The 24,388-nt window shown below is 39.7% G+C and overlaps 1 protein-coding gene and 1 long non-coding RNA gene across 2 annotated transcripts in view; both read left to right on the forward strand.

Moving 5' to 3' along the window:
- The first annotated feature begins 5,876 nt into the window (after positions 1-5,876).
- LOC111670087 (uncharacterized) lies at positions 5,877-8,496 on the forward strand. The gene is made up of 3 exons (XR_002761835.2): positions 5,877-6,034; positions 6,552-6,645; positions 8,209-8,496. It is a non-coding gene; the product is annotated as an uncharacterized LOC111670087 (long non-coding RNA).
- Positions 8,497-23,209: 14,713 nt separating this feature from the next.
- The window catches only part of slc25a13 (solute carrier family 25 member 13), a 47,052-nt gene continuing 45,873 nt past the window's right edge, over positions 23,210-24,388 (forward strand). Inside the window, exon 1 of the mRNA XM_023426654.2 lies at positions 23,210-23,278. Coding sequence (XP_023282422.1) covers positions 23,267-23,278 — 12 coding nt within the window. The 5' untranslated portion in view covers positions 23,210-23,266. The remainder of the gene's footprint in view (positions 23,279-24,388) is intronic.

The raw sequence follows: 24,388 nt of genomic DNA on the forward strand, positions 1-24,388 counted from the left end.
CAGGTGTCAGAGAAGAGCAGCGCAGGTCTTGTCACTCATTCACTGAACCCCCCACTGTGTGGGACACGCACACTTTGACATACCATAACTATAACTGGAGAGAGAGAGGGAGGTGTGTCTGCTTCTGTACGAGATAGATAGAGAAATAGAAAATAACTAGGGTGAGGGAGAGGGAGAAAAATGTGAGAAAAGTGAGATGTGGGTAATGAGATAGATATGGACACAACAAACTATGTAATGATCCTCTTAAAGCACACAAAAACATTGAAGGAGTGTATAAAGTCTGGATGGGGGAAGACGTATTTGTTGGCCGCACTGGCGGACGACTAAAGACTTTTCAAAGCAAAAAGGTTAGAAATCCAGGTAGCCAGCATTTCTCACTGGACATGTCACATGTGTCATCTCTCACAAAGCCCCTTTGAAGCGCTGATCTTGGGACGTATCACAGCACAATAGATGCACTTTAGGCTTAAATCAGCAAAGGCTCAATAAGCAGATGGCGAGAGAACGTGTATCACTTTACTTTCATATCTAGCTTCCTAAATGATAAGAACTGTATCATTATTATTTTTTTTAACAAAAAATGATTAATGAACTAAAACAATTGTGAGGGAAATTATAAATCATGGAGCACTATAATTTCAATATACTTATATACATGTGTGTAATATTTTATATCTGTGGATTTCCTCACTTAATTCATCTGTAATTCATTTGCAGCAGTCAATGAAAATATGTTTCAATTCACCATGCACCATTGGCAAAGAAATTAACTATGATTTTACACAGAGGACAGCTTAAGCTAATGACTTAGTGTCAGCATGAGGATAGACTTTGCAGATAATGGGTACTTCCAATAAGAGTGCTTTTCACAGAGGGGGTTATCACCTATGGTAAGAGTGTGTGAGTGCTTTTCACGTACAGTATAGGTCCATGGCATTGGACCATGGACACAGAGGTAGTGCACTATTAGCACACTTTACTGGAAATAAATTAGCATGTAATTTTATGATTTTATTAAATGATATTTTGGGGGTCTAAAAGTACACCTGCTGTAATTGTGATTGAAAGTGTTTTGAGCTGTGGGATTATCATGCATTTATGCAAAGAAATAAAAAATCGAATGCAGTTTACGTGGCCTGTAAGTGGAATTTGTACCACAATCATTGTTGGTTAGAAAATTCAACTGTCTAGGCAAAGAAATATTACAAATATTGTAAATAATATTCAGTTTATTCCAGGTCTATAGACAGTCTAGATCCACCAATAGAGGTGTCATTGTTCCTCAACTCTAGATTTCAACTAGGGGCTCAGGCAAAATGGAGCTAGACCCCCCATATTTCATTTCTCCCTCGCTGATAGCATTTATCAGCAGTGTCCTGATAAAAACAAAATATGCAACTTAAGCCTGAGCAGGACTAAGCCGCCGAGGTGGACAGGATTACCTGGAGGCTAGCCGGGACAGGCATCAGATTGTACTGTCATAAAGGGCCATTAGCCTCTTGGCAAACTGTACCTCAAGCCCAAGATGACAGAGCTTTTCAAGACAGACAGGGAGGAAAATATGAAACTTAAATTCGTCATGACAGACATCTATGAGACCCCAAAGAAAAATAGATCTGTAAAGCAAAACAAACAGAGAAGGAATCTTTCTTTTTTTCATTTTGAAACTTACTTCATGCCTACAGGATTTAAAGTTTTTGCAAGAAATAATCAATATTCACTGTTCTCTATACTGGTGTAAGGATTCATATGAAAAGAGAGACGGGGTTTCCACACAACACACAATGGAGTAGACTTACTGAATGGCTGGGATTAAATTTAATACAGCATCTTGACAGACATATCCTGGAAGCATATCACTCTCTCTGCAGATTTCCTAGGAGCAAAGCTTACATGTTTTTTCTTGGATTTGACTCATTAATTGGATGGTTAAGTCCCCTTAATCCATGATGATCACTCTCTTGTATGTCTTATGGCATTTTCTTTAAGCTCATGTATCTCCTTACCTTGCAGCCTTAATACCTCACAGCTCTGAGAAGAAAATTAAACTCAAACCAAACTTTCTAAGGTATACACATGCTCAGTTTTGAGTGGCACCATAGGAAGGCTCAATTTTAAAGCAGGAAAAATGATAATAAAAAGTATAATTGCAGGGGGGTGGGGGGGGCTTGACAAGTGTCTGCAGGTAACCTATGGCAAGTATACAGCTAGACAACACAGCAGACAGCCAACTGTCTTCCTATGCACTGTCACTTTCTCTGACATGTGGGAGAAGAGGTCTTGTCTCTTATCTTTGGGAGGTGATCTGGATTGTTTGGTGACACACACACACACACACACACACACTTCTCTCTTCTCTCTCAAATCTCCACCCATTTCCATCCATTTACCTCTCGCAGCACACCGCCTGAAGGCCATATCATGACCCGGGCCTGTTTTAAAGAGCCATGCGGTTGTGGAAGGGGGGGGGGGTGGCAGACTGTCAGACTGGCTGGGCAGGCTTCGGTTGGAGTCGTCCTCTGTGTCCACTGTCTGCCTCTTTTGGTGCACTTACAGCGGCTGCCAGCCTGTCCTTTTCCCAGAGGGCTTTGTGAAAGGACAGAAATATGATGCGGCTTCTCAGACACAAGTTGTAGTGGAGTCTGTCTGCGTTAGCCATGTTGTATCTCCCGTCTATGAGCCCCCCTCCCTCCCAGCCCCTGCCACCTCCTCCTACTTTCCCTGAGCAGGGAGACTCCAGGCGCCAGACTCAGTGTAACTGCAGTCTCAGGTATGCTGGGTCGACATTGCAGCGACTTCCCAGGGCTTCACCTACACCTGAGACTGAGTGATGCGGCGACAGACCATCATTCATAAACCAATCTCTCCATAAGTGAAGACGTGAATGAAATTGCCTCTCCTCCTGCCATTATAGCTTATAGCCTAATTAACTTTGATGACGCCCAACACTTCAATGTTATAGTATCTTTAACCCTTTAATGATCTTCTCTACCATTTTTAGAGTATTTTTTAAGTTGTGACATCTTGTTGAAAAATTGGTTGTCACTTAACCTGACTGATCATCACTAGCACCCTGTTGAAGTGTATTAGACCGAGGAATCCATACCTTTCCATGTGGTTTCCTTTACAGAGTGCTGTAAATGCATGTCTCAAGAAAAGTCAATCAGATTTTTAGCATTTTTTTAATAACATGCTCAACCAATTGGAAGAGAGGTCCATAAATGCTAACGATATCATAGCTAACGATTGATACAACCTTTTCTGATTATAAACTCTTTCCAGTATGATAAATCTTAAAGTCATTCCATTGAAGTTACATCATATATACATTACCAGTCAAAAGTTTTAAAACACCTCAATTTTTCCAGCTGTTATTTAAATTTACATAATTCAGTGTCTCACTGTTTCTGAAATTAAAGCATAGAACAAATAAACAATTGGAGATTTTAATAATAAGGAATTATGGAATCTTGTTAAAACATTTTTTTTTAAACACACTTGTTGCATTCTAATTACAATATAAATCAAATATTGTTCAGAAAGTTCATCCCAACACTGTTGCAGAAGTTCCCACAAATGTGTTACACTTATAGTTTGCTTTGCTTTCACCTTCTCCAGTTCATCCCAACCCAGCTCCATGGGGCTGAAGTCTGGAGACTGTGCTGGTCTTTCATCAGGTGAAGCCATTGTGGAGTTCTGTTCTTCTAATGTTTTGGCCCATTATCTTACTCTAGGATGAACCCCTGACCAAAAAGTTTGCCTTCTCTTGGTACTTGTCTTTTTCTCACCATCCTTATAGCAATATACAGTACTGCTTCCTGCAGTAAAGTATGGTCCTAATGATCCCTTTGCACTAACAGATGGTTTGTAAGTCTTGAGCAAGACTGGGGCACCTGAATTGTTTGGATTTACATTCAAAGCTTCATTTACTTCCGTTGCTGCAGGAAAGCTGTAAATTAACCAATTAGTTTTTTTTTCAGTTTTTAATTACCTAATTTTTTTTTCCTTTTTTTTGACCTTGGGCAGTTTACTGCTTATGTTTGTACCGTTTAAGGTTATTCACTGGATTTGAACTGCTGAAATATCAATAAAAAACTGGAAAATGGTGGTGTTATATAACTTTTCACTGGTAGCAAATACGATGGTATTATATAAACAGATAGATAAATATATCTAAAACTATATATATATATATAGATATTCAGTATTTATAGAGGAGACAATAAAAGATAATGGTGGTACACACCAAAAATGTTTATAAGTCTGGCTCTGAGAGCAATTTATAACTAAAAGCAATTATATGATAGGTACTCTGTCAATTGTGGGGTGATACAAAAATATCCAGAATGTCACCTCTGCCTTCATCCATTACTTCTAATGAAAACAGTATTTTCAGTCTTTTTAATTAGTGGATTTTTTTTTTTTTCTAATGTGTACGCAGGATCTTCTCCTTTAGTTAAATCCCATGTCTTTCTAACTGGAATGAGGCCATTTAAACACAGTGGCATTTACTTCCTGCAGCCTCTCTCCCTGTCTAGTTCCCCTTCCCTGCAAATGTTGTGGCATTGTCATGTGTAAAGGCTTAGGATGATTACAAAATAATTTGAAAATAGAATAAGTACGCACAGCCTAAGTTGAGGTTTGCTCCATCTGTCAACATATGACAGCTGCAGAGCAATTTTCATTGTGGTACGAGTGGTTTTGTGGTAAATGTGCGCTCTCATTTATCTAAAATACATCCTAAGCTGTGGCTAACGCTTCATTATTGGAGCAGGCCACTTGGGTTACAATGTGCATTTGTTCCTATATGAAAAATCTTTGCCGAAATGTGACTGACTTGAATGCATATGTTTTGAGGAAAGAGAGGGCTGCACAAGGCTTTTGTGGTGTGTCTGGGAGAGAGAGAGAAACAGAGTGAGAAATTTAGAGAGAAAGAGTGTTCTGTTTTCCAAAATATTTGCAAGTATTTTCTAAGCATTGCTCCACCTTTTCAATGTCAAACCACTGTTATTGAAAACCATCCATGCTGAAAACAGGGAAACAAACAGATGCTTCACATTAGCCTTAGCTATATCTATGAGGCACTATACTGATGAAGGGTCTGGCCAGCATACTTTTTTTTTTTTTAAATGTCTTCATCTACAACAAAGAGGTACAACAACAGTCATAGAAATACACAAACTTTTCACAAGGCAAGGGACTCCAGGGGATATTTAGTCCATTTATTATAGTTAATTTTAAAGTGCACATCAAACAGACACCACTAAGGCTTCTGGATGTCCAGAATTATTTTAACTAAAGATAAGACTGACTGATACTTAGTCCTAAATGTCAAAGAAGGGAATTTTATTTACAATTGAGTCACTTTGTCTATGAAACATAAGAATAGTAATACCTAACATTGTTATGTTGTAGGACTTACAGGGGGCAAGTCAGGAACATTAGTTATTTTGGACTCAGAACTTTAAATAAGGCAGCTTTTATAACTTGAAAAAGATAGGCTATGGTAAATTACAGGTATATGTCCCAAGCTCATTTGAATAATCATATATTCATACCAACCAAGTTCGACAACTGCAATGCCCTGTTTAAAAACTTTAATATTTTATCCAGCTTGATGATTGCTGCATGTGCCTGTCTGATAGTGTCTATGTCAGTACTGTCTGAGTGGTGAATGTGGGTTCTTTAATCTATTTGCACATTTGTACTTTTGTACTTTACTCTATCTAAGTGCACATGCATTTTAATGTAGACCACACTAAGCTGAATTGTAATGAAAAGTGCCACATAGACAAAATTGCCTTACCTCCACTTGCTGTGAAGCGTGGTGATTACTGCGCTGTCCTGCGCAGTGAACGCAGTCTCTACCCGCTTGAACCGCTTCGACGTCTCCGCTATTCCTGCGTATGAGAGCCGTTCATTCACGAACAGCAACACAGCGACAGGACAGCAAACATGTCAGAGAAGAAGCAAACCGTGGACCTTGGTTTACTGGAGGAGGATGATGAGTTTGAAGAATTCCCAGCCGAGGGTAAGTAATACACGTATTAATTAAAGTCATATTGCCCTTGTTTTCTTCTTAGCGAACGTAAATAACTGTTGGATGTTTCGCTACCAGGGCCCTGCAGCAGTGACTCAGCTAGCAAGGCCATGTTAGCGTTAGCATTAGCTAGCAAAGTTGCTAGCGACACGCCAAAGCCATCTGATTTAGCTGGCTAAATTAGTGAACTCATCGAGCTCATTGTCATTTAATGTGTTAGCAATTGTGTTTTTTATATTTCACAGCTACTTCTAAGCATATTTTCCAGCGTATGTACTTTGGTTCTTTTACTAACGTTTGCTAGCTATCTAGCCTACCGGTAATGTAGCTTCAAGCCAACAAGCTAAGGTGTTATCCACTCAGGTAAACAGATTGAGAAGACTTCCACACCTTGAGTTTGAGATTCAACTGACTTATTTGACTGCTTCAGTCTAAGATTATAAAAAATGATTTCTTTGCTTAGTACTTTAATGTTGCTGATTATTTGATTCCATTATATAACCCCCAGATTGGACGGGGCTGGATGAAGATGAAGATGCTCATGTTTGGGAAGACAACTGGGATGATGACAACGTAGAAGATGACTTCTCAAATCAGCTCAGGTAAATAGAAAATACCTGAATCAGCCATTTGTAGCTACACCCCACCCCCTGTACCCAGTCAGTGTATTCAGCACGTAGCTGGTTTGGATTATAACAATAAATACCCAAATTACCTTAATTATTTATGTCAATCTTGGTTGTGAGATGACTTTCTTATGCCATTCACACTGGCCAAATAGCTGTACATAAAATACACAAAATGAGACTCATTGCTCAAAGTGGTTATGATGTAATTACAGAGACATTGAGACTCTTTCCTTTCAACTGGTTGTACTACTGTTTAGGAATAACTATACATCATGTTTTTTTCAATATTTTACAGTACCATTAGCTACTCTTGATTAATTTGTTTATACAATATTTTCTGTGTCCTGTCTCAGTACTGAGGAGAGATAGTTGGATTTGTTACACTTTAGTTTTTCTTAAAATAAGTGTTATTAAGAAACGGGTGTGTGAATAAAAAAACAAGCATCGGAGGAATAATACAGTCCCAGTACTCTGAGTATATAGTTTCAGGTAATGTTAAATCACTTTCCTTCGGCTTGGAGAAGTATTTTCCAAAGAACTACACTTAAGAGATCACCTTACTGATCTGTTACGCTCAGGCCTGTAAGCAAACTATTGTCTAGAAGTAATTTGGATTTTTTTTTTTTTTTTTTTTTTTTACTGTCATAGGAGTTGTATTGATAGAATATAAACATAATGTTATCATTTGGAAATCCATTTCTTTTTTTCTAATATTTTCAGCAGTAGTCAGTGTCTCAACAGCTACAATTATGACTCATATTTTATAAGATCTTGAAATATACTCCAAATGCAACTGAGAATTGAATTACCAGTGCATAGCATGTTGTCTATTTAAAGATGTAGGAAAGTGTTCTCTAACATACAACTCCAACCATAGAACATGGACTCTATACAGCATCTTTAAATGTGGAAGTTATAGTATCCAATGTTCCATTTGGCTTTCTTTGTTTTTTTTGCATTATTTTTTTTTTCTTGTTTTCTTTTGTTTTGTTTGTTTGTTTGTAACATTTTGCTATTAACACCTTGAAAAAACAAAAGTAGCCAGATGTTAGACAAATACAGTGACCAGTGTCAAAGGATGACATAATCTTAAATTTAGCAGCGTCAATAGAATTGTGCATTATACATCAATTTTATCATCACAGGATCTTTTCTGCTTCAAAGGCTTACTCTCACATTTATTGAATAATCAATAACTTGATAGATAAGTGGCTGGTCTGTTTTTATTTGAGTACCCTTTAGACACTAATATGCTATTGTTTTATTTAGGTCAATTATGACAGCTATGCTATTAAGTTGTTTCTTAAAGATATCATTATTGTTAAAGGGCAAAACTGCCATATATATATATATATATATATATATATATATATATAATCAAATCCATAGCTGCATGCATCATGCAATAGTTATATATTTTTTCACTCCCATCTCTTAATGGTTCTCACAATCAATAGAGGGTACTTATGCCTCAACCACCCACCTGTAATCATGTCTACTGACTTGATCTTTCTATTTTCCTTTTCCTCCCTATAGAGCAGAGCTGGAAAAACATGGTTACAAAATGGAGACATCGTAGCGGCTGTCAAGGCCTTTCAGTATGCGATGACATTGGATATGGACATTAATATTTGAACATGACTGGTTGACCACACACCACCAAAAGAGATTTGAGGATGTTCATTTGTTTCTTTTTTTGTAAGAAATATTGATAAAAGTAAAGTGTTTGGAGAAAATAGTTCCTTTGAGTGTTTTTACTGACTAACTATACTGCAAATGTAGACAATGACATTTACAGATAATAAATTTCCTGTTGTTTATGAACTACATTAGTGTTTTGTGTGTAATCCACCATGATAATACTGAATCTGATCTACAGAGTGGCTCTAGTCATCTCACCTGGAGAAACAGGCTTGCATTTCTTCTTTAGTAATCATAGGGACATTGCTGAAATTCATTGAGCTGTGATGTTGAATTAATATACAATAATTGCCTTCATACCTCCAATTCATGCAGCAGAACCACTGGCTAAATTTAACTGATGCTTTAATGGTCATTACCAGAGATCCAGCCATTGTCCTTCTGTTTCACCTACTCCTTAGACTGCTCTTATTCTTTGATACATAAACTAAACCCAAAACATGGAAGTTATTAGTTTTTTTTTTTTATGGAAGAAGATTCAGGGTTTAGCTAAAATAACTACAATTTAAAGTCTGTGTAAAGAGCTGTTGATCTCCACAGAAGCATATCTTCCAAGTCAACATGGCCTTCCTGTAATTGACAGCTTATTTCCCTCTGACACGTACATTTACTTGAGAGTACGTGAATTTTGCATATTACTCTATTTCAAATGCTAACAGAATTTATCTGAGCTATTCATGATCATTCTGTAGCAACAATACTTTTATGTATGTATGTATTTTATTGAAACTGTCAGATGTGAGAGAGAAAGAAAATGTACATAAGCTATGCGCACTTCACGCACACACAATGCAAACAAGTGTGTGTGAGTGTTTGTGATGCATGCTACACACATACAGAGGCAGTTCCTCTGCACTATGCTGTATAACATCCCCCCTTCCCTCTCAGCCCCACAGCGCTGGGCCAAGTCCCTGAAGGAGAGATTATCCACTGCCGTGTTTGTCAGAGGCAGGGAGGGGGTCTCAGCATGGGGTCTCCCAGCCTGCCTTGCCTGGACCTGCCCCTACTGCCAGCCAGGCCCTTCTCTTCCGCTTGGCACAGCGGGGACTCTGGTACTGAACCAGAGGCCAATTTATCCCAGCCACACTCCCCCGGCAAAATGATTTCTCTCAGTGTTTTGTCGACTCTCAGTCCCAGGGTCCTAATGAGGTGAAATGGATGCTAGTAAGACCAAGGCTACAAGAGCAGTTTTCACCCTGAAAACAACATCTATCTTTCGCGTGTAGAAGTCGAAAAGTTACCTGAATACATTTACTCAAGTACAGTATTTTTGTGCAATTTTTGTATTTGAGTATTTCTGTTTTGTGCAACTTTTACGCATTTGAGATGAAAATCTTTTAGTGGACTATATCCAATCTATGTAGTTCTATATACAAAACACATGATTTTTCATAAGATTTTTAACTTGTTCTTCAACAGAAATCAAGAATTACTGACATGCTTTTTGCACTTGCTTTAAGAATATTGGACTTCAACGGCTCAAATCATTGGACAATAACTTTTTTGTAGTGTAAAATATTTTCTAACACAGTTCTCTTGATATTGCAAACTAAGCCAAGTACTGTTTCTTTGTCCTTTCATATTACTTCCTGCTTCGATCTGCTACAGATATTATAACCTGTAAAAAAAATTAGGAAATAAAATAATAACATTTGAATGCACTATGAGGCTGATCATTAAGTTAAGAATATTTTTCCACAACTACCTTTTGCCTGGGGTGGCCATTCTTTCTAGCTTTTGAACTTTCCCCTTGTGGTGCTGATTTACCAGCACTATTTGCCATTCTGCATCCAGTTTATATTTGGAAACAGTTGTTCTGCACTTCAAAGCGTTACACTCAGGTTTTGGCATTAAAAGCTGGAAAAGGTAGAAGTGGAAATCTGTTTGCTCAGGTCAAGCGTTTAAATGTTGGCAACTGAAAGCATGCTGACAAGTCTGTCGTTCTCTTCTGGGAAAATACACGATCCCTGTTTACTACTAGTTATTATCCCAATCAGCTCCATATCACAGCCCAACAGCTCTCCTGAGTGCTCATCCCATATTGTGTTTGAAAGACAAGGCCCCAGCTCCCACTGATATATATGCCAATAAAGAAACATTTTATTGGCATGTATTGTAGGAAATAAAGCAAGGTCACATGTTCACCAAGTGAACTCGTAGAGCTGTGACTCATACATATGGGCTACTCAGATCTGTTTATGCCCTTGAAACTAAGGGCCCTGGGCCAGATGATTATTCTAAGGGTTGGGAAGTCAGTGAAGTGAGAGAATCGTTAAGTGAGAGCAACAGAGGAGGACCTGTGACCATTTTGTTTGTGCTGAGAGCGTAAGATTGGTCCCTTGTGTTTGACGCTGCGAGGGCCTTGATGGGCCCTCAATATTCAACCTCACACAGATCTGCGGGCTTTTCAGTGTCTGTGTACAAGTTCTTCTTCGAACCAATTTCATCATGACTTTAATTTGTGCGAGCATTTTTGTTGTTCTGTTCTGACCCACATGATTCATCTTGACATGTATTGACTGACTTAGGGAGAACTGAATAAAAATCTGCTAAATTAGTAGATTAGTATATTTTGACATCATTCGAAGGCTGCATTTAAAATCTTTTAAACAGTGGATTACCTTTTAAAAGAACAGCCCAGTTTCCTTGCGTAAGAGATGGACAGTTTGGGCTTCATCAAGAAATCCAAAGCACCTGATTATTTTCTGGATCAGTCTAATTGGGAACTACTGAATGTAGCAAATTCTGTAAACTGATTGTTGTCTTTCTGAAAGCACAGATTCCTGGAAAAGCATTTTCTTATTTGCAAATCGTTTTCTCTTGGCCCACGCAGTTGTGAGACCACATGACTTCATGCAGCAGAGCAGTCAATGGAACTGTGGAAAGCACTATTTCATAATACTTCATGTTGGGAGATGGCAGATCCATTGTTCTCAAGGCCCACAAGCCTGTGGGCGAGAGTCCCTGCTGTGTCTACACACAAGAAACACACCAGCCTCCCAGGCTATATTTTCCTCTCTTTTCTCCAGACACTGGAGGCTACTGTGACCATATTTCTCCCCACTGGTGCAGGCCCTACTCTCTCTGCTTCTCCACTCTCCAATCCCTTCACCGCCAAGCCCGGGTGAGGACGAAGCTGCCGCTGCACAGCTAGGAAGCATGCAGCTGCTACTATAATAGCCCTAATTGCACGTTTCTTTTGTTGGGCTGAAATTAGCGGTGGGGCTACAATACTACTACTACAACCCCCAAAAACCTCCAAGTAAAGATGGAGGGGAGAGAGTTAAAAAAAAAAGACACTCAGGGGTGCGTTCACCAGTGAGACTGCCAAGCCACTGTCGAATGGCCCACACCTGCACGCTCGCACCCCCGCTAAAGTAAACACAGATAATAAGGTATAATTACTTTAGAAAATAATAACGAGGAGCAACCCTCCAGACCCCCCTACTCCCACTGACAAAGGGCTGCCTGTTTATTGTGGGAGGTGAAACAGCCCCAAAGGACGTTGGCGAGTGCCCTATCAAAAGACCTGAGGGCCCTACTGAGGGTCCCTTATAGGACAGCCATCAGTGTCAAGGAGGACTGGGGCTTTTATGTCTCTTCTACCCTAACTGCCTCAATTAACCAGTATGGATTGACCACAGGGTACTTTTTCAACTCCATTCATTCTCATCAAAATGATCCTGTGTTGTCTTGAATGGTTTCCCCCCTCTCTATGGGATCAGAGGAAACCCATCAAAAATTATACCAACAATGTCTTGTGCAACGTAAAATAAAGGTTCAAACCTCTATATATGTATATAACAAAGACACGAATCTGGGAATATACTGTACATATGCAGATGTGTAAAATATGTATTATGATCGCACAAAGTCCACAAAGGGGCCATTTTTATGGAAGGACTGTAATAATGCACAGATAGTTTGGGTGTTTTCCATGCTCATAGATGTTCTCTTAGGAAAGCTGCATGTAAATATAGCAAACAGGGTATTCAATAGGATTATAATGTTGGTTTGAGCCAGAAGATAAAACATTCAATACTGTCACCCAATCGTTGCTATCTTTACATCAAGGACCATAATGACAATAAGTCTTACGTCATTAAAGGAAAAGTTAAATATTTTCACAAGGAGAGTTGGATTAGAATATTAATATCGCTAGCATATCTGTCTGAAGCTAGCACCAGCTGATGGTTAGCTTAGCTTAGCATACAGACAGACAGGACAAAGGACAACCAGTGGAGACTCTAGGCTGGCACATTTTTGTGTGAATTAAATATGTTAATTGGCAGTTTTGGCAGAGCTCCTCCTTAGGTTCCAATATTTGTGCTAAATTTAAACTTATACAGAAAATAAGCGTTATTCCCAAGAACAAAGCTATTCCTTTAACTACCTTTCTATAGTTGTATGATTTAGGCCGCATTCAGACAGACATTTGCTCTGTGTTAAAACATGCGGTGTCACTGCAGATTCAGCACACATAATTCATATCTCAAGCCACAAAAATATAATTCCCTTTTAATCCAAAAAAAAATGCATAAGTTGACACATTATTACTTTGATCTTTAGAAAAGTAAAGATGTATCCACACTATGAGGTAACCATCAAGCTCCATACTTTGACCCAAAATTTCATACATGTGGTTGAGGGGAACATAAATAGCTAAAATGGAAATATTTTACTCCACCTAGTTACACATACAACCAGCAGATACAATATCTGGATTATATTTCATGCTTTCCTCTGCAGGCCCTGTGTGTTTTTATGAGAGTCATCACAGCTCAGCTGAAAATGAGGATAAACTCATCCAAGCATGTGAACATGACACTGGATAGTTCACACAGTATGGGATCACGCAGCGGCCTCACTGTCACTTAAACCTGTCCAGATTTTAACCTGATCTGACATGTTGGCACACAGAAAGAAACAGATGGGTATGTTTCAGTTTACTGCTATCCCTGGTGCTTGAGTCACTATGAAAACACAAGACTCTGGTTTGATGTCAGGAGGGATTATGAGTGCCCTGTTTCAGCCATGAAGTTTATGATATGATCCAACTTGCAGGTCTTTGACAGATAAATGTATAATTTCACAAATGCGAGAAATGGAGCACAGAGAATGTATATAGTACCCTACAAAGCCAAGACCAGAATTTTACCTATTTACTTAATTATTATAATTATGAAAAAATTTTGGGAAAAAATGTACAACAAAAGTAATACCAGATGAACCAATACTGCCAAAAGGTAACTAGCTTAGCTTAGCAGAGTAGCAGTGATTGCATTCTTCCTAGCTACAAAGTTACAGCTAGCAGGTGAGATAGCCTTAGGAAAAAATATTTTACCCACATTTTTGTATTTCCTGTAATTGAAAAATTTGATGCTCCAACATTACAGTACAGGAGTTTTTATTTTTACTTCACATAAACAAAAAAAACGAAATCTAACCAATATGGGAAAAACAATAACACAAGGAAAACTAGTAGTAAACTAGGTAATTAGAGTAAATTTGCAGCCTCTGACTCCTTTGAAATTCGCATGAATTGAGGTGGTTAAGCTACATCTAAATGATATATTAAATGTATTACATATTCATTTATTAAACTATTTATTAGTTTAAATGAAACAAGCTGAGAAGCTATTTTTGTAGATGTGTTTTCTGATTGCTCAAACTTAGAGTCTAGTATCAAAAATGGTTTGTAAGGTGTGTGGCAATCATAGGTATTAAAATGAAGGTTTTAAAAGTTGTTACACAGCATGGGTGATTACCCTCAAACTTCTAACCCTTTTTTGTATCAACATTACTGTTTCTGTATTTACTGCTCTTTGGTTTTTCAGGGAAGAAAAGGTAGGAGTTAGGTGATCAGCATCTGTGAAATATGACACATACCCCAGCAAAACCAGTACTGCTTTATTCATCAACGAACCACCGAATTCAATCACAAACCTGGCTGATAGTGGCCTACACTGTGAAACAGCACACATGACTGAAGTAGAAACTCTCACTGAGTAAATGTTTTGCATTGATTTAACACAAGTCTTGCTGGAGTCCAGTACTTTTACCAACACAAAGGGGAGATAATAGCTGCTGTGATTAAGGGTCTAATGTAAAGTGAATCAGTGTTGCATGTGAGTCATGCTCATGCCATCATTAAACCACAATGTGCAACCGAGCCAAATGGCCCTGCGAGGATGGCAGCGTGTTTTTAACTGTGACGTCTGGCAACAACACCCCCTGCGGCGTTTCCTTCCCGTATGCCCATGATACCTGGCAATTAGGGAGTTTGTTTTCTATTTTTACTCCTGATTTTTAGCCCTCATCCCCTCCCAAACCTCCAATATTTGAACACAGTGGATCAGCCATCCACCTGTCCTGCTGCACTTAAAAGCATTGGACAGTGAAGGAAGAGAAATTAACAGGGGGGACAATTTAGACACCGGAGAGGCTTTTTTCCACCAGAGCAATAAAGCACACTTGATGTTATTATCATCTCTGGTGAATTATCAGGCCTCTGATAATTGTAATTAATCAATCATCAGGCTCACTCATGCACTCCCATGAAACCCAGCATCACTGTAGATCAACCTGAGCAGTGTTGACCTATGAGAAATCAATGTGCAGCCATGATTCAAGGCAATAGCTAGAGCTTCTTTCACTTGGATCAAGTAATTAGAGCATGCTTAATTACACACCACAGTATCTGCATCATAACTACACGAGGGAGGGAAACAATTGCAGGAAAAAGTCCATTAAAGACCTTTAGCATTGCACAATCCAATTCAAGTGAACATGAAAAGGTTGCAGGACAAATTCATCCCCTCAATTCGCATCGATCATTTTCACCACATTCAACCAAAAACCTCACCACTTCACTGTGTGGCCGGGGTTCAAAACAATAGCATATGTTTAAAAAGAGAGTACAATGACAGACAAACTCATAAAATAGGACATAACATTCTTTCCCTCTCTCTTTTACTGTCTTTGCCTTTCATCACTCTTTCTTGCTCACACACACACAAGCCTGGAAAGGCTGGGTGGGAGGCCTTGGCCCAGACACAGTCAACTGGTCCCAGTCCCAACAAGGAAACAATTAATCATGTGTGAGCGGCTGTCTGAGTGTCTGCTCTCTGGACAACAACAACACTCAGCCATTTATCTCCCCTCAAGGCAGGACAGCCAGCCAGCACACCACGCAGGCATGCAATCTCACATCCTCACACAGAACAAAAATGGACAGACTCAGATACACTCAAATGTTCAAGAATGCACACATGTAAAATGTAAAAAAAAAACTTTCACTTAGTACAGCAGATGTGAATGATATTTGGGACGCACACACACACACACACACACACACACACACACACACACACACACACACACACACACACAGGTGCTTGCTGTTTTGTCATCCTAATCAGATAGATGTCAGCACTTCCTAATGGTCATGTTGACATCTACAGGAGCTACATATTGCTGGCTCACTAGAAATCTCTGAGATCAAAGACAGACTAAAACAACTCAACTTTGTTTCATAATTCATGTAAGAGCGATGCCTTTTACCTTGGTTGCCTTTGATAATTCAAAGTCTATTTGCTGTTCAGTTGGCAAAAACAGAATGGAAGGACTGGGTTATTTTTCTTGCACTCTTCTGAGATGATGGCGCAAAGTTGATTTGACAGTCATTTCATTTCAGGAAATTTAGTCCTCTCTAATTTAACTCTTGGTCTTCCGATGTGGCAAGGCAGGTTAGGAGTGAGCTAAAACAGGCGAGACTTGGTAAAATGAAATAGGAAATTTGTCGTTTATTCCTCATTGCTGCATCTACCTCAGACAGGGGGTGGTTTATGAGTGTGGGTGTGCGTGCACGTGTGGGTAAGCACACGGAGTATCTGAAAATTTGTGTCGGTTTGAAAGTGTGTACCCGTGCTCGTGAATTGGTGTAATTGCGTGTGCATCTGTATATGTGTTAGTGCATGTCCAGTGTGGTGAAAAAAGGGGCTCCTAAACTTCAAGTGGAGCAAACAAAGAGGCCGGTGTGTGTTTCAGGATGGGGCATCTGGATGGCATCACGAGAGCCTGGCAGATTGGTAGTGACACAGGTTACTCCAGAGGTCCCTGGTGAGAAACATTTCACCGCAGTCTGCAATGGAAAAGACGCTTTGAAGCGCTACTGCAAAAAAGGGGAATAAACGCATCAGAATTCCAATGTTTTCATGCAGCCAATCTTTTTTTATTGCATCATCATCACATCAAATCCTTATTGTTATACTGTATTTGAAGTAGTTATATGTTATGCACAATGCAGTGTTCTTAAGAGGAGAATCAACTGGTGAGCTGCACCGGACAGGCATAGGTGTCTTAACCAAATAGTTTGATATTTTGGGAAATTTTCCTTTCTTGCAGAGAGTTAGTTGTTAGCTAAAAAATTTGAAGCTGATGCAAGCATCTTGTTAGCTTAGCTTAGCACAAAGACTGGAAACAAGGGGATCAGCTAGCCTGGCTGTCCAAAGGTAACAAAACCACCTACCAGAACCTCATAAATTAACTTTTTATATTGTCTTCAGTGCAAAACTGGAGTGTAAAAACATCGTGGTTTTATATGGGTTATGGGCGGGACTATTTCTCAGCTGAAAGCTGTAATTTTTTTGGTGACTTGTTTACAACTGGCTGTTGGCTGAAGCATCACATTTTCAGGACAGATGTGAGAATGGTATTAATCTTCTCGTCTAACTCAGGGCGGCGAAAAAGTGTACTTCCCAAAATGTTGAACTAGTCCTTTAAAAGGCGACTGACAGGTTTTACTCTATAGAGGGGAACCATCAAGAGAGTGGCAGCTCTGCATTTTCAATCAAGTGCACTGCTGGGATGAATAGCTAACCTAGCTAATCTATAAAATAAGTCACTCAAAAAATGGAACCACACTGTTCATGTTACAGTCTAAAACTTCCTGTACCAAGTTGAACTTCAATTAAGTCATTTAGACAAATGCGACCATCATTCTCTCGCTCCCTCCATCTCTCTCAGTCCAGGTGGCAGCTTGACAGGAAGAGGAACAGGAAAGGACTTAAAGATTTGCTGCTGCTCTCATTCTCCTTCAAACACAAACGCCCCCCTGATCATTTCCCACAATGCTCCTTGCACGGAGGCCTCTGTGATCAGTGGTTATGAGAAAGCGCAGGAATCTGACAGACAACTGCCTCAACCAGAGAGAGAGAAAAAAAAGAGGTAAGCCTCCTCTTTTTCCGTTTCTACCACCTACCCCCCCGCCCTCATTCCCTCAGCCTGGTCGCTCTGCATTTGCGGGAAGCATCTGGGTTCATTTATCCCAACCCAGGCAGGCTGGAGGACCCCTGTGCCCTCTCTGGTTGCAGGGTCCGAGCATGCTTCAGTGTGGGTCCTTGTTGTTGTGAGAGAGAGGAGCTCAAGCCTGCCCACTAGCCTGTCTGGACCGTCTCAAAGTTCCCATCCTCCCTCCCTCCTGCTTCACCAGGCCCACCGCCTATCCCAGATACCCTTAAGCATGGTTAGTGTAGCGTTTCATCAGAACTGAAAGATACTAAACAGATTCATCCAGAAGCTACAGTGAAGACAGCCCGCCTGGAGGTTTAGGAGAGTTTCATGGCAGATGGAAAAGAGGGGGAGAGTGTGCAGAGGAAGCAAAGCTGGTGCTTCAAATAAGTGTGTGTAGGTGGGGCTGATATTAACTGTCTCACATGTTTATGGATGCCCACGTCTACATTTGCATAATGTGACAAGCGGATGTACACTGCTTCCGAAAATGCGCGTGTGCAGGAAATGCACTCCCATGTCTCAAGACCACAGGTGAAATGAATGAGACGTCCATTCAGCCCCACTGTTTGGTATAATCCACAGTCAGCTCCATGCCAAACGTCAGTCCAAGTTATCAAACTGCACAGCTGAATGGAAGCAGAGTGAGTCTGGCTGGTTACTTAAAGTCACTGAGAAGTTATTCAAACACCCAGTTATTATGGTGTAAACAAAGGCAGCTTGTCACACACTATTACAGATATGGTGTTTACAAGAATGCCACTTTAATGCAGTGCATATTATGTATGATGATTAAGCATAGTGTTTGACAACCAACTGATTGGAGAAATGAAAGTAGATTATAAGAGGCATTGTTTTGTTGTTAGACTGGCAGCAGAGACTATGCATAGAGACAGAAGGCTCCCCTATATGAATGATAAAGGAAGGACTGATGGCTTTTATGTATTAGCACAAATAATGCTTTTCTTATGCGAGAGTAAGTACACCAGAAAGCTGTAAGAAAGAAGTACAAAATAGACATAAGAAGCACTTCTTTGCCTTGTAAGTACAGCATATTAGATGGATTACAAGGCTGACTTCATAAGAATGGCTTCACCAGGCTGTTTTCGCCCATCCTTTCTCTTCTCGCCACCTTCTTGTCTTTTATTCAAAACAGATTTGTCTAAGTCGTCCCACACTATCTGGGTAGTCTGTCTACTCTGTGGTTTTTCGGTGACTCCCCTAAGTTATATAAAATTCCTGCTTTGGCAAGTGTGAAGTTTGCAATGGTTTGTCGTTGCACAATGGGTGTTTTCATCTCTGAGTTTTTCAAACACTGAGCTCAACTGGAACGACTTTGGCATTAATCTTGGTTCTCACATGAAACATAGTTAATTAGAGGGGAAATAAAGTGGCTATAATCAAGTGGTTGCAGGTTTGTAGCCACTGTGTCCATCAGCAGCCATGTGTCCTGCTGATGTGTCGTTCAGCAAGACATTTAACTTCTTGCACGTGACAGGTCTAAATAAGAAGACCAGCTGAAAATGTGCGAAACAAAAAAGTGATAGAAGAATTAGGCTGTAGGTTATGTCAGGGTCACCCCATTGGGCACATAAAATTTGATTTTGCCAATCTAAAAAACATTCATCTCCACTTTTAAATACTTTTACTTTTAGAGGATATTTCTGCTCTTTGTGCACACATAGTTAAATAAATAAAGTCAATAACAAGGGTTCATAATTCTGTTTGTCTAGCACATTATATGGCAAATTTTCAACATATTTTCCCTGTTTGTACAAAAATCTGAATCATAGCATTTATACGGTATTAACAAATGTTCATGTTCTGCCTATTTATCTTATTGTCAACAACTCCCATGAAAAGATCAAAACCAACAATGTGATTGTCCGTCTTTCAGTAATTTATCTACGGCGCTCATGTCCCCAAACTAATCTCTTTCCAACTGCAAATGTTAATGTTTAAAAATGGCTTACAAATATAGTTTCATTTTATTAAAAAAAAGCTCAGTACTTAACTAAAACAGCTGGGTACTGTTGTTTTTAGCAAACATTGCACAAACAAGAGTAAGAAGTGTATCTATTGAGGACTATTTTCAGCAGTGGATGGATGCACATTTAGTATTTAGAGCAGCAGGAGGATGTATGTGGTATTGTGGCATTTCTACATTTGAAAGTAACATACAATATTCTAGCTAAGTCTTTTTTTCTCTGTGTTCAGCTTCGGGCTCCCACGTTAGCTGCCGGAATTCCTTGTGATACTCAACTGACTGTACATCTGTTAACGTGTTTATTTAATACATCACAAGCAATAACAAAGAGACACATAGCCCTCATTCATAATGAATTACCAAACCAGATATCAAACAGATAGCATTGGCCATTGCACAGACATGGACTAAAGATTTTTAAAATTAAAGATTTAAATTAAATCAGCATATGATGTGGGAAAGGCTATTTTTTGGGAACAGGTTTGTAAAATGATTGAATAGTTGAAGTTATTGGATGCTCATACCCTTTTCCCCAGAAATAAATGATGACTCTAACTTGTTCACATTTACTTTTGATCAGTGGTGTGGTGCATAGGTAGATACAGTATTTTGATTACAGAAATATCAGCGACTGGGAATTGGCTCAAACAGGAGGTACTGGGGCCGTGGGAGGCAGCACTTGTGACAGCAGAATCTTTACTTCACTAACGCTTTTAAAAGTCTGGTGCATTTAAACATTTTGCATTTGCATATCTTGGGGTGGGAGACGGTGGGTTGGGTGGAGGAGGGAAGGTGGACGTTTTTATATATTCCAAGCTGAATGAACTGTAATGTTGAGTTATTTACTTTATAGTTTTTGTTTATTGTCTGTATAACTTTGAATATGAACGGATAACATGTGATGCCTAAAAAAACAACACATTTTAAGATGATCCAGTGCAATAACATAATACAGTGCAACCTTGCACTGACCCATGATGCTCTCCATCAACCCTAGGAAAACCTGTTTTGACAGTAAGTGACAGATCAATATAGTCCTCAGTTATTTCTACATGTGAGGTCTTTTTGGCTTTGTTTGTTCATAGCATACAATTCTAAAAATTCTATTGAAAAAAAAAAAAAAAAAAAAACGGGAATATTGAGAGTGACGATGTTCCCGAACAGTCGAACACAGGACAAAGCCATTGCCACAAGCGGCCTCCTTTTTCAGGTCAAAAATGTCTTACAAATTTGAATCTCATTACCATGTCATGAATACGTCTTTGGGAATCCATTAGGCATTTCCTGCCTAAAAATACAATAAGAATTCACATTCAAACTGAAAGAGAAAAGAAAGAGTGGGGAATGAGAATAAAGCCCCAGCGAGAACATTACTGTAAATCTGTTGTAGCTCTTTCAGTCCACTTAAGAAGCGGCAGAAAAAAAAAGAGAGAGATGTGAGTGACTGACAGATGATAGCAATAAAAGTAAGAACAAACTGGCCATTTTACTGCGGTAGGGCCATTTGAGAAGGGATTATTAACTTGTCAGCATTTCAAACTGAGACACAACTTTTTCTCCTCCAAAACACATCCCCATGTCTGTGTTACTTTTATTAGAAAGTCTTTAAACCTTTTGACCCCAGAGGCCTCCGTTATTGGCTGTTAATAGGGACACGCTGGTCAGTGGGGAGGCCCTAAGTGCCCTATTAATCATTTGTTTAGAGTTCGGGCCTATTTTGGAAGCTCTGTGTTTAGTGTGAGTTAAAAATAGGAGGAGGCAGATTGAGACAGCCGTCCGCCACTCATCGCTCAAGCTGTCAGGACACGTGGGCCCTTGGGGACGTGGGCAGGAGACCCCTCAAGCCATGGAAGTTGAAAGGTCACAAGGTTTATCATTATTACCCACTTACTCTGTGGCGGCTGACAGAATCATTGTTGGTTTGATTGCTAAAAATAGAGACTAAAGTGCTGTTCTAGACATGACAAGCAAAATCATTTCAGAGTGTAAGTTTTAAAGAATTTTCCATGTAAACAGTCAAGAGTTTCATGTCAGAGTTGCAAGACACTGTAGTTTATACACCTGAAGTAAATTTTGCGGTTCATGAATAACACAAGAGCAAAGCAAATGCTGCTACATGCTTCCTACACTAAATGCCACAAGTAAGAGTTGTTTGCTGGCATATTGACAGTGATGGGAAATAAAATGTCATAGGATCAAATCATTAATCTTGTCAAATATTGTCATATGACAGGAGAAAATACAGGTGTGGAGATTGCATCTGCTGATAAAACATTACTTACAGCCATTTTTCCAATAAGCGATGGACTCAGTGCTGTCAATATTTGGAGGGGATGCGAGGTATGCCCTGGCGAAGGCCATTTTGCGAGGAGCAGAGAGCCTGCTGGGAAAAATACAGTGGTTCATGCTGGGTCTCCGGGAAGCTGAAAAGCCACCAGCAAAAAGCTATGAATTATTCTGAGCGCAAAATACATTTTCTTTGAAGACTGTCGGGCCATTAGAGCCCTTTTGCTCCCTTTTAAATTGTTTTTATGCTGTGAGTAATGTTAACCTTTGCTTTTGTAGTCATGAAATTCTCTCTGCACCTTTTTCCCTCCCGGCACAAAGCACAGATGGGCTGGAAAAGCTGGAAATAAAGTATAGGAACCATTTACTGTGAGGAAAGAAGAGGCGTGAGGAAGGAACTAAGACTTTTATACCGATGTCTACAGACCTGTGTTCCTAGTACAGTAGAGACTCTATGTGCATAAGAATAAACCCACACAAAAAATATGTTCCATGTACACTAAAGCTCAGAGTGAACATTGCAGCGAACACATATATAGCCTATTATTTTTATGATCCTTTTTGTTTTGTTTTTTTCAGGTTTACAGGTTGTTGATGGTTGAAATGATGGTGGGGGATGAGTAGAGGCTGTCACCAAATCCATCAATACTGACACTCTCTTCTTCACAGATACAAATTTCTATACATATATACAGAATATGTAGCATAGGAAATATTATAGGAAACCATGAAAGGAAACTTGTGATTCTGATTTCTTGAAACGGCCATTTAAATTGCTTTACTAGTTTCAATGTAAGCTTACTGTAGTCAAAGTATGCATTGGGCAGCTGGATCTAGACACAGTCTAAAAAAAAGAAAAGATCATAAAAATTAACACTAGATGACACTTGTTATCATATTCTCAATATTGTATTAAGCAGCATGATTGGTATATTCCTAGTTTTGACAGAGCACTAATGCTAAATGCTTTCAATTGTCACTAAAAAAGAGGGTCTTGCTCAGGGGTCCTGCAACACCCTGGGCAAAAGTTTAATATAACACACACATATACAGAGAGAGAGAGAGAGAGAGAGAGAGAGAGAGAGAGAGAGAGAGAGAGAGAGACAGATAGACAGACAGACAGACAGACAGACAGACAATCACAATAATGGATCATTGAATGGATCTGGCATGCACAAGCCACTGACCAGCTGACCTCTCGTGCCCCGCACCACGTGCACAGCTGATCCTCTTTCATCCTCCTTTCACTGCACCGGCGCGTGATCTCCATGGGAACGTCGTCACGCAGGAGGAAGTGAACGGGACTATTTGACGGTGAGCTTGCTTAGCATGGCAGCAAAGGTAAGCAGCTGATGAGTTTTCCACATCACTTTCTCTTCTCTCTGCAGAGCTGTCGCCTTGCCGGTGATGTGTGAGGTCCCGGTAGTGTCTCCCCCTGAGCTCTCCGCCCGGTAGGCGGTCTGCCCCGGAGGGCTCACTCTCCGCCGGTTAGCCTATTAAGAGGATGTGCTAGAGGTTAACACTGGCCATACGGCAATGACATTGAGGCTTTACTGTAGCCGGTTAGCTAGTTCATGTACATTTAGCTAACAATGCCTAAATCAAAGTGACAGTGCCGTCGTTTCAAAAATTATGCAAAGTGCAGCAATGATACTGTTGCTCCTTTTTATCCACTTTGCTCCTCCCAGGCCCCATTTTTTCCACTTTACCGGTTTGTATCTGCTAATAAGTCGGTTGTATTCACCGGTAACCTTGGTTAGCATCATGCTACATGTTGTGGCAAACTACCTGCATGTGCCAGAAGTTTCAACAGGCTTTAGGTTTTAACATGGTTGTACTGTCATTGCTTGTTTGCAACCAATATGTTCACATACCTGTTTAATGTGCACTCTCAGACACTCACACCAACTTTTAATATGAATAATTGAACAGTCCTTAACAGCTGCATTGTTTAATAGTTTTTTTAAATATCACACATATCACAACATCAGCATCATCCTCTATACAGTGTGGGCCACAGGATACACCTGAGGGGTTGCGAGCTGGTCAATGAGAGCAGAGCAGAACTTATTTCTCCTTTACAAGATTAAGTTTGTGATAAAACACCCTTCCCCCTTTACTGACTGAAACTTGCTCACATGTTTCCAAAGGGATACAGACAAAAGCTTCATAAAAAGCTAGTAAAGTAAGCGAACCTTGAGTTTAGAATGTTCCCATGTTTGTGTTGCTTTTGAATTACTGGGTGATTTGACATCTGCTAATAGTATTAAGATAAGACCTAACTGGCCGCCACTCCAACCTGTAACAAGAGGTCAGAACCAGACAAAACTTTGTTTTGAGGGCCACGAGCCAAAAAGGTTGGCAGCCACTGCTCTACAGTGTTGCTCAAAGGATGCGACCAAGGCGCACCAGAAGAAGTGTGGTATTGATACATAGTGGGCCATTGTGTTC

Source organism: Seriola lalandi, unplaced genomic scaffold (assembly GCF_002814215.2).
Source record: "Seriola lalandi dorsalis isolate HSWRI2012SDOR001 ecotype SW California unplaced genomic scaffold, Sedor1 jcf7180002054834, whole genome shotgun sequence".
NCBI lineage: Eukaryota > Metazoa > Chordata > Actinopteri > Carangiformes > Carangidae > Seriola > Seriola lalandi.